General features: G+C 41.3%; 1 protein-coding gene across 3 annotated transcripts in view; it reads left to right on the top strand.

Annotated features, from left to right (window-relative positions):
* Nucleotides 1-16: 16 nt before the first annotated feature.
* SREK1 (splicing regulatory glutamic acid and lysine rich protein 1) overlaps nucleotides 17-11,528 on the top strand; it is a gene marked incomplete at its 5' end in the record, with an annotated part of 55,681 nt that continues 44,169 nt past the window's right edge. For all 3 annotated transcript variants that reach the window (XM_006170929.3, XM_006170931.3, XM_027769266.1), the window contains 1 exon segment: nucleotides 17-37. In XM_006170929.3, the coding sequence (XP_006170991.2) occupies nucleotides 17-37 (21 nt within the window).

An 11,528-nucleotide genomic window follows, 5' to 3' on the forward strand; every position in this document is an offset into this window, starting at 1 on the left:
TGGGAGAAGTGGGGGGGCTGCGGCTCTACCCCCCCGAGTAAGTGCCGGAGCTCGGCTGGGGGAGGGGCGCGGGCGCCATAGAGACCTCCGGAGCTGAGGCGTGGGGAGAGCGCGGGCGCGCGGCGCCGGTCACGTGAGCGTCCGGGTTTCCCTTGGTGCCCATATTTGATTAGGGCGACCGGCTCTCGGCGGTCCTGCTCTCCTCGTTAGTCCGGTTTTGGTGTTGGTCTGTGTACCAAGCCCTTACAAAAGATTCAGAGTGGTTTCCTTTTCCGTGCCTCGGGGGCTCGTGTCGCCCCCGGGTCTTGAATTCAGTACTCCCCGCCCTCCTCCCCCGGCTTAAGATGGCCGCAGGTGGGCCCCGAGTAGTCCTCATGGCAAATGCTGGCACCGTTCGTGCACTCTGGGTGTCGCGGAGACTGCGCCGCAGCAGCTGTCCGCTTCTTAAGGCCTTAGTGTCAGGCCGCTGTCGCTGGCGAGAAAGCCTGCGGCTGATGGCAAGATGGGAGTGGGTCCAGTTTGTTCTCCAGGGCAGCCTCGCTAAACTTGAGCAGCATCTTGGCTTATCTGACCGAGCCCATCTCTGTTCGTAAACATCGTGTCTATTCGCCCTTCTGGCAACTGATTAAATTTTCTTCCTGGAAGGTCACACTGTTCCAAATCTTTCAGAAAAGAGTAAGCCAGTGCAGGGTTATCCCTGCTGTATACTTTAAAATCCAAATCTTGGCCGGCATTCACCGGTCACAGCCACTTTCCTAGTAGTGTATTTGGAAGTGGTAAAATTTCCGTGTACAATATTATCTACTCAGAAAACTCATAACGAGTTAATGGATTCACATTCTTGCACACATAAACTCCCCCGCCGTCCCCTCACCACCCCCACCCTCGCAGCTCTTAGTCTTAAGTGTTTTGTTCATTTATATCAAAATCCTTTGAAGGAAGTGGTATTAGTTGCCCAGATTTTTTCTTCTCTTTAAAAAATTGGCATTTGATTTAATTTCATAGTAGTGCATATAGATCTATTTTTCTTTAGTTTTCCTTGCTACTGCATAGGTATTGATAAAGGTTACTTGTAGGTTTAATTTTTTGGGGGGGTGGGGGAGAAGTTTTTGCTATAGGGCGCGTGCACTCTCCAGAAAGAGAGACAGAGGGACAGAAAGCGAGAAATCACCCCCCGGGGGGATGGCCACGGCTGCAATCCCTTCTCCATTCTCCTCTTGGGATCTTGAGCACACATGGAGTTCATCAAGCCACCGGGTCCAGGACTCAAACTGCCGTCTACTAACTGGGAGTCCAGTGACATAGCCATTATGCCAACTGCTGGTCCCTGTAGGTTTAAATTTCACTTTTGAATTTTTTTCTATGCTCTTTGTTTGGAAATATTCTATGTAGCCAGGGAAGTTGAAAGAATAATATATTGAACATTCATGTTCCCTTCATTCGTTTTTTGCTACAGTTGATTATTAAAATTTCCCTATGTATTTTAATGCATGTGTCCTCCTATTTTGCTATAGGGCATGTCTGCTTGCCAGAGAGAGACAAAAGAGAGAGTACCCCCTGGGAGGATAGTCATGTTGTTCCCTGGATTTTGGGCACACATGCACATTTGCCCTGCTAGTCTCTCAAGCCACCAGGTTAGGACTCAAACTGTGCTGTTGGCCACATGGAATTGAGTGGCCTTAACCACCAGGCCACTTGCTGGCCCCAGTTTTTCTTTTTTTATAAATCTATTTTATAATCATGGACTGCCTGTTGCATTTAGTTATTTTCTTTAATCTAGCTCCTGTCACGTTTAAGAAAAATATTTTCATAGCATTTTTGTCTTATAGTTCATTAGCATTTTTGTCTTATAGTTCATTTTGTTTTGGAGAATCACCTGTGATCTGAGTTTTTATAGATTATTTCCTTTTATTTTTTTCTTTGTGGAGAGGTTTTTGATATAGGGCGCGTGCGCTTGCCAGAAAGACAGAGAGACAGAAAGCGAGAAATCGCCCCCCTTGGGGGGGCATGGCCACGCCACAGTCTCTTCTCCGTTCTCCTCTTGGGATCTTGGGCACACACGTACACATGCCCAGTGTGAGTTTAAGCCACCGGGTCTGGGATTCTAACCGCAGTCGACTACATGGGAGTTCAGTGACATAGCCATTACACTAACTGCTGGTTCCTAGGTTATTTCTTAATGAGATTCAGATAATATGTTTTTGACAAAAATACCGGGGAAGTGCTCGCATATATATTTTGATTGATTAGCCATGACACTATAGCTCTGAATATCTTATTTAACTGTTTTTTTAGAATTACTTTATTTATGTATTTATTTATTCTCAATTTGACCAGAGAGGGACAGAGTGAGAAAGAAGAAAAATGAGCAAACAGGCCATCAGGTCCAGGACTCATACCTCGGTCGGCTGTGTGGGAGTCCAGTGCCCTTAACCACCACGCCACCTGCTGGCCCTCTTATTTAACGTTTCTTTTCTTTTTTTGAGAGTTGTTTTTTTTTTTTTTTTTTTTTTTTTTATGGGGGTTGGATCTCGCCAGAAAGACAGAGAGAGACAAAGGGAAATCACCCCCCATGGGGGATGGCCACGCACCAATCCCTTCTCCATTCTCTCCGGATCTTGGGCATGCATGCACAGGCGCCCGGCGTGAGTTGGGTTGAAGCGGTCCGGGACTCAAACCGTGGTTGACTATGTGGGAGTCCAGCGACATAGCCACTACGCTAACTGCTGGTCCCACCTCTTATTTAACTTTTGAAAATGCTTTCATTCATATCTTAAGTACTTAGAACTTTTTTATTTTTTTAACTTTATTTATTATTACTATTTCCCAATTTTGACGAGAAAAGCAACAGAAAGAGAGAGAGAGAAAGAGAGAAAGTGAACATATGAGCTGCCAGGCCAGGACTTGAATTGCAGCACATGTGCCATGTGGGAGTCCAGCGGCTTAAACACCTTACCGCCGGCCAGCCCCAGAACTTTCCTTTTTATCTTTTATTTAGACACTAAGATTTATTTATTTATTTTTTTGTTTTTGTTTTGTTTTGAGAGATTTTTGCTACAGGGCATATGTGCTATTCCGAGAGGCAGAGAAAGACTGAGATAAAGAAAGAGAGAGACAGAAAGTGAGAAATCACTCTCCAGAGGAGACAGCCACACAGCATTCTATTCTCTAGGAATTTTGGGCACACACACACATGTGCCTGGCGTGAGTTTTAAGCCCAGACTCAAACCACAGTCGACTATGTGGGAGTCCAGCAACATAACCATTACGTAATCTACTGGTTCCAGAGCCTTTTTTAATGATTGAGAATTGTTTGGAGGAGTGCTGTGTTCTGTAAGACTTGGAATCAGTAAGTGAAATATCTTGTATGTGAACCTTTATTAATGAAAGTTGCTTTTGAGATTGTGGTAGTAAGGTGTCTCATAGGTAGAAGAAATGTATTGAAGAACATTCTTTATTCCCAACATGATGGCATTAATGTGGTTGAAACCTGTTTTTTTTGTGGCAGTACATTGCCAGTTATAAACTGACACTTAGTGTTAGGGTTTTTTTTTTTGAATCAAGTGTTCTTTCTTTCTTTTTTTTTTTAGAGGTTTTTGCTATACGGCACGTGCGCTTGCCAGACAGACAGAGACAGAGACAGAAAGTGAGAAATCACCCTCCGAGGGGATGGCCATGCCGCAGTCCCTTCTCCATTCTCCTCTCGGGATCTTGGGCACTTACGCACACATGCTCGGTGTGAGTTTTAAGCCATTGGGTCTGGGACAGAAACCACAGTTGACTCTGTGGGAGTACTGCAACATAGCCATTACGCTAACTGCTGGTCCCTCAAGTGTTCTTTCTTGGAGTTTAAAAGTCAGAGTAAAAAACTCCACTTAACTAAGGTTTATATCATATATCATAATACATTTAGCAGAATTATAGATAGAACACATAGGCTGGGCAAAATCCTATTTTCATAAGTGTAACATTAGATCCCTCATTCTTGGTTTGCAGCAGTATTGACATACTTATATATTTATTGTTTTGGAGAGATTTTTGCTATAGGGCATGTGTGCTCACCAGAGAGACCTAAAATGAGAAATCATTCTCTCAGGGTGATGGCCATGCCATAGTCCCTTGTCCTCTGTTCTCTTCTTGGGATCTTGGACAAGCATGCACACGCCCAGCGTGATTTTCAAGCCACTGGGTCTGGGACTCAGACTGCACTTAGCCATGTGGGAGTCCAGCGACGCAACCGCTACACTATCCACTGGCCTCTTGACATATTTAATTAACAAGTCTTCTGCTCTGTAGTTATCATAAACTAGGACTTACATTAAAAATGCAGTGGTAGTTATGTTATAGATATAAATGCTTATTTTGTAGTATCATGTAAACAGTATTTTATGATTAATTTGTGGAAGCTGAGTAGAAATTTAAGTTGGAAATGGATGAGAGGAATGAATACTTTGTGGAAAATGAAATTAAAATGCAAATTTATTTTGGTGCAAGAAAATTGAAATCCGTGCATGGTTTGTTCCTCGATACACATTTCCATGAACTTTTTGAACATCCCTTGTAATTCTTTAAAAGATAGTCTGTCATTGAAATTCACATTTTAAAATTTACTCATTTGACGTGAGGTAATGATTTATTTCCATCATAATTAAAAAAATATTATTCACTGGGAGGTGGCCATGTCCCAATCCCTTCTCCTCCATTCTCTGGGATTTGGGGCATACATGTACACATTCCCAGTGTGCTTATCAAGCCACTGGGCCAAGGACTCAAACCATGAAGTTAGCTCTGTGGGATCCAGCACATTAACCACTATGCTACCTGATGGCCCAAATTATTATAATAATTTGAATTGACATAATGATTGTACATATTTATGGGGTACAATGTGATATTTCATTTCTTATATATAATGTATCATGATCACATCAGGACAATAAATATTTTCATTATCTCAAAAAATTATTCACTTTCACACCAGATAGAGAGAGGCAAAGAAAAGGAAAAAAACAAGCCGCCAGGTCCAGGACTTGAACCACAGTCAGACATGTGGGAGTCTAGCATCCCAACCACTATGCCATCTGCTGGTCCTTTCATCGAATTTTTAAACACTAAGAATTCGTGTAAACCTTCATTATAAGCATTAAAAGTTCTTATATGTAATTTGTCATCCTTTTTTTTTTTTTTTGAGAGATTTTCACTGTAAGGCGCGTGCGCTCGCCAGACAGACAGAGAGAGACATAGAGACAGAAAGCGAGAAATCACCCCCCAGCGGGGATGGTCACGCCGCAATCCCTTCTCCTCCATTCTCCTCTCGGGATCTTGGGCACGCATGCACATGCGCCCGGCGTGAGTTTTTTAAGCCACCGGGTCCGGGACACGAACCACGGTCGACTACGTGGGAGTCCAGCGACATAGCCATTACACTAACTGCTGGTTCCCTTGTCATCCTTTTTTGTGTTGTCAGATAAATATTTAGGATTTCTATTTTAACTTTTTGCATAATGAATCTTATTGCTCATGAAAACCATCGTACATAAATAAGAATTTTTTTTTAGTGCACTTTTTGTTGTGGTACAGTGTACATACAGAAAAAAAGCACAGGTCATAAGTGTATGACTTGATGAATTTTTATGAAGTAAACATACCTGTTTAACCCACACATAGGTCAGGATTATCTTTACCCTAGTAGTTACCCTGAGCCTCTCTTTGAGTGACTGACCTCCAAAGAATAACCCTATCCTCATTTCTAAAACTAGAGATTTTGCCTGTGTTTTTTTTTTTTTTTTTCTTTTGCTTGCTGGTTTTCTTCATGTCTCTGGTCTTCAAAAATAAGAATGGTGAAATCTGTCAACCAGTTATTTAAATTTATTCAAATTTATTTATTTAAATTTATTTTAAAAAAATCAGTATAATCAGTATTGACACTTTATAGGAAATAGAGAAAAACACCTGTGATCCTGCCACATTATGTAAACCTCTCCATTTCAATGTATTTCCCCTACTTTTTAATTTTTAATAGACCATATATTAGTTTATTTTTATTTATTTTTTGAGAGGTTTTTACTGTGGGGCACGTGTGCTCACCAGAAAGACAGGAGAGAGACAGAAAGCGAGAAATCACTCCACAGGGGGGATGGCCACGCCACAGTCCCTTCTTCATTCTCCTCTTGGGAATGTACGCACACACGCCCCGTGTGAGTTTAAGCCACCATGTCCGGGACTCGAACTGCGGTTGGCTAGAGAGTCCAGCGACAACTGTTACACCACCTGCTGGTCCTAATATTAGTTTATTTTTAATACCCATCATGCCATGAGTTTATAGGGAATAGGTTCCAGAAACTCGGGCTCCTTTCCATTGGTTCTCACAAAGTGTGCTTCTCTGGGTCGAGCAGGCTGGCGCTTCAGCTGAACCCAGGTTCTCTCTCTTTGGCTTTCTTCTTTTCCTAGTCATTTTCCTTCACAAGTTTTAGGAAGCTATCTCTGCTCTTAGAATGCTTAATATGCTCAATACGCACATTAATTCTCTTGGCAAAAATCTTGCCCTTAACCTGTTTGTTTACAGCAATGCCAACAGCATGCTGGGTAGCATTGTAGACCCTTCCAGTTTTGCCAGTTTTGCCATAACATCTGTGGGGCATTTGTTTTGAACAGTATCCATTCCCTTAATGTCTACAATATCACCTTTCTTGTAGATTGGCATATATGCTGCCAAAGGAACCACTTCATATTTTCTAAAAGACCTAGAAAACATATATTGGGGTGCCTCTCCTCTTTCTTCCCTTTGTGTTCATCATTTTGGTTAATTACTGTAAGATGTTGGTTCTAGCCAAAAAGCTTTCCCTCTACTTTTCAAAAAATGTTTTTGCAATGTTGTATAATCAAATGATTTATATTCTGTGATTGTAAACACTTTTCTCTTAACCTGTAATAATTTCTGTATTGCTTTGTTTTGTTTATGGTAGTTATAAACTCCTAAATGTGTTTGTGAAATTCTATTGTTAGGTATTTTGGTCTTTCTCCCCATTTTTTTCTTTTTTAATAAGTAGATTTTATTTAGAAGCTTTTGGAGTGTGTTTTTTTGATTGTCAACAGTGATTGGAGGACTTAATGGTATTTAGTGAGAAAGTCAGCATATGATAATTAAAGTCTTGTACAAGGAAGAATTGTGCTATGCAAAGTACCACTAGAACCCTGTGGAGAAACCCTATTTTTTTGGAGAGGTTTTTGCATAGGGCGTATGCACTTGCCAGAAAGACGGAGACAGACAGAGAGACAGAAAGCGAGAAATCACCCCTTCACCCCCAGGGAGGGATGGCCATGCCACAGTCCCTTCTCCATTCTTCTTGGTATCTTGGGCATGCATGCACACAGGCTTGGCGTGAGTTTAAGCCACTGGGTCTGGGACTCGAATCACATTCAACTACATGGGAGTCCAGTGACATAGCCATTATGCCAACTGCTGGTCCCAAGAAACCCTATGATAATTTGTCAGTTAGTGCTTTTGTACAGAAAACTATTTGAGACTTTGCTTATGTTTTGGACTGTATCCTTTTTGATATATTTACTAATATATGTATATTAATGTACCAGTAAAATACTAGACATTATTACCACATTGACTTTTTTTTGAGAGATTTTTGCTATAGAACATGTGCCCTCATCTAAGAGACAGAGAGGGACAGAAAGACAAAAAAATGAGAAATCATCCCCTGGGGGAATGGCCACACTGCAGTTCCTTCTCATTCTCCTCTTGGTATCTTGATGTGAGTTTTAAGCTGTCAGATTCAGGACTAGATCTTTGGTTGACTGTGTGGGATTCAAGCGACATAACCATTAGGCCATCGGCTGGTCCCATTACCACATTGACTTTTAAGAAGATAGTACAGTACTGTAACCCTGTTTACTTAAAAAAAAAACAATAGGGACCAGCAGATGGTGTAATAGTTACATCGCTAGATTCCATCGCTGTAGTCTACCATGGTTTGAATTCTGGACCTGGAGGCTTAAAACTCACATTGAGTGTGTATGTGTGTGCGTGCCCAAAATTTTGAGAGGAGAGTGGAGGAGGGGAGATTTTACCATTGCTGTCTCTCTTGGGGGGAGGGGGAGTGTGGTGTGTGATTTCTTTTCTTTTTAATTATCTACATTTTATTTTATGCTGACTTTATCCCCATGCCATCAGATTTTGTTTGTTCAGTTTCTTCTGGGATGTCTTTTTCTTCTGTGTGACTTCCTCTTCCGGTTCAGGAACATTTTGGTCCTTTTCAGTGAGGATCATCTCTGAGCTCAGATATGGGTTATTCCGCCCATGAGCTCTGTACAAACGATGGTGCATCTTGGGTGCCCTGTTCACCTGAATATGCTCAACGACCAGAAAATCTACATCTAATCCCTTAAGTTCAGCATTACTCTTCGTATTTTTAAGCATGTACAGCAAAAATTCAGCACTCTTTTTGGGCCACCGACCTTTTGTTCAGCCCCACTGTTTAGCCTGGGCACATCTACCAACTGCACCATTGATTGTAATGATGGAATAGCACACACGGCTTCTATAAAGTGACATCCTTCAGAGACTTGGTGGCTTTTCAAATATGCATACCTTGATGGCCTGGGCAGTTTCAAGAGTGTTCTTAAAGTGAACACGAAGATTTGAACCTCTCGATTTGCATGATTTTGTGGGGTTCTCTGGGTCAAGTGAATAAAGCGAACCATTTTCAAAGATTACCTCAAGCTACTTACGAAAAGAGCCTTGGAGGGTGATTTCTCACTTTCTGTCTCTCTTTCTCTGCCTCTCTGGCAAGTGCATGCACCCCGTTGCAGAAATCTCTCTTAAATACACAGATAACTAGTTAAGACCTAGGAAATTTGAATAATTCAGAAAGTTGATTTTTTTTTTTTTTAGTTTTGGCATTTAACACCCAATGAGTAATTCTAATATATATATACATGTGTGTGTGTGTGTGTGTGTGTGTGTGTGTGTGTGTGTGTATATATATATATATATATGTATATGATGAAGATATTTGGGGGAAAAGCTAAACAAAATTTGATTCACAAAATGAGGTAAAACTGAAATTTGCCAACTTTGGGTGCTGCTACTTTTTATTGAGGCATACACTTAGACCAAATGTAATATGTGGTTCTCTTTTAAAAATTAAAACTCTAGGACCAGCAGGTGGCGCAGAGGTTAGGTTGGCTGAAGCCTTCATGGCTGAATGAGAGGTTCAAGTCCAGACCTAGTGGCTTGAAACTCACACTGGGTATGTGTGTGTGTGTGTGTGCCTGAAATCCTGAATAGAGAATGGAGGAGAAAGGATTGTGGTGTGGCCATCCCTCTTGGAGGGTAATTTCTCACTTTCTTTCTATCTCTGGAAAGCACACATGCCCTATAGCAAAAACTAAAATTAAATAATAATAATAATTAGAGCTCTAGGTCAAAATTACATTTTTAAATGATTATTCTATTTAATAAAGTAAGTCTATATAATAACTTAAACTAGAGAGAAAGATCTAAATATGATATTTAGAGACATACTGATTTATAAATAAACATTTGTTTGCTGAGACAGACATTCATCACCCATATGTACTTTTGCCCTTGGGTCATATTTTAGTCTATAGACATGTTAGTGCCTTTCCTGGAAAACTGGTATATTTACCTCTTTATTAAGTAAATAAAAGTATTTGTTTTTCTTTCTTTCTTTTTTCTTTCTTTTTTTTTTTTAATAAAGATGTGGAAGATGGAAAGTGAGAAATCACCCTTCCAGAGAGGATGGCCACATTGCAGTTGCTTCTCTGTTCTCATGAGATTTGGGACACACACGCACACACAGCTTGTTTTTCAAGGCTACTGCATCTAGGACTCTTAACTGCAGAGTGAGCCATGTGGGAGTCCAGGGCCCTCACCACCACACCACCTCCTGGCCCTGCACATGTAGTTGCTTTATAAACCAGGCTCAGATTTCCTATTCCTTTGAATGTTGCAAGTTAAAAATGAAGTGGATTTCGGGACCAGCAGTTATCGTAATGGCTATGTCGCAGGACTCCCACGTAGTCGACCGCGGTTCGAGTCCCAGACCCGGCAGCTTAAACTCACGCCGGGCACGTGTGCATGCGTGCCCAAGATCCCGAGAGGAGAATGGAGGAGAAGGGATTGGTGCGTGGCCAGCCCCCCTGGGGGGTGATTTCTCACTTTCTGTCTCTCTTTCTCTGCCTTTCTGGTGAGCACACGTGCCCTATAGCAAAAAAAAAAAAAAACCTCTCCAAAAAAAGATAAAAAATCACCCTGAGTGAATCTGCATGTGTGCCCAAAAGCCCGAGAGGAGACTGGAGGAGAAGGGATTGTGGCATGGTCATCCCCCTGGGGGAGTGACTCACTTTCCCTCCTTCTCAGCTTTGGAAATAATTAGGTGAACAACATTAATGACTGGCATAACTAGAGACTCTTGGGTTTTCAGCCCAGGATTATGTGATGGTATCTTTAACTGAGAGATGAAATACAGGATAAAGGACAGGATTGGTAAGGAAGGTGATTGAAGAAAATACTTTGCACTTCATAATTAAGAGGGTGCCTAGGAACCATTGAAGTGTAATATTTCAGCAGGCACTTGGATCTGGGAATCTATAGCTCTGGAGAGGCCTAAATTAGAGATTTGGTCATGTAAAATGGTCAGTTAGGTCTGGGTATGGATATATTTACCTCAACAATAATATGTAAAATGGTTTGATTTAGATGTTGAGGATGAGAGGATTTTTGGTGAGAGTTGGTACGAATTCTGATTTGAATGGGCTTAGGCAGAAGTGAACTGAGTTAGGTGGAAAAGAGGTAGGTTTTTTTTATTTGTTTGTTTTGTTTTCTGGTTTTTACTAGTTTAGCTAATGACATTAATTCTTGGCTGGCCTTATTACCTGGTGGTTAAGGGAATCAGATTGCTAACTGTGGTTTGAGTCTTAATCTCAGTGGCTTTAAAAGTTTGCCAGGTGTTTGTGCTGTATGTGTCTACCCCAAATCCTGATAGGATGGAAAAATGGTGCGGTTCCCTCCCTCCCTCTCATTCTGCCAGTACATGTGCCCTCTGGCAATTAAAAATAATTGCATAAATTAATTATGCAATTTAATTTCAAGGTTTATTTTTACCTTTTTTTTAAGAGAGATTTTTTTGCTCTAGAGTGTGTGTACTTGCCAGAGAGAAAGAGAGGAAAGCAATAAATCACCCCCTGGGGGAGATGACCACATCTCAGTCCCTTCTCCTCCATTCTCCTCCTGGGATTTTGGGCATGCACATACACCTACCTGGCATGAATTCAAGTCCCACTGGGTCTGGGACTCAACCAAGGTCGACCATGTGGGAGTCCAGCGATGTAACCGTTATGCCATCTGCTGGTCCCAGTAATTTTAAGTTTTAAATACAACTACATTTTATCATTTTTTGATTAGTAGCATAAATAGATATACATAAATTTAACCATTGTTAATGCATATTCTCACTTTTTTTTTTTTTTTTGCTCTAGGGTGTGTGGGCCCG

This window comes from Tupaia chinensis, unplaced genomic scaffold, assembly GCF_000334495.1.
Source record: "Tupaia chinensis unplaced genomic scaffold, TupChi_1.0 Scaffold149178_1, whole genome shotgun sequence".
Lineage (NCBI taxonomy): Eukaryota > Metazoa > Chordata > Mammalia > Scandentia > Tupaiidae > Tupaia > Tupaia belangeri.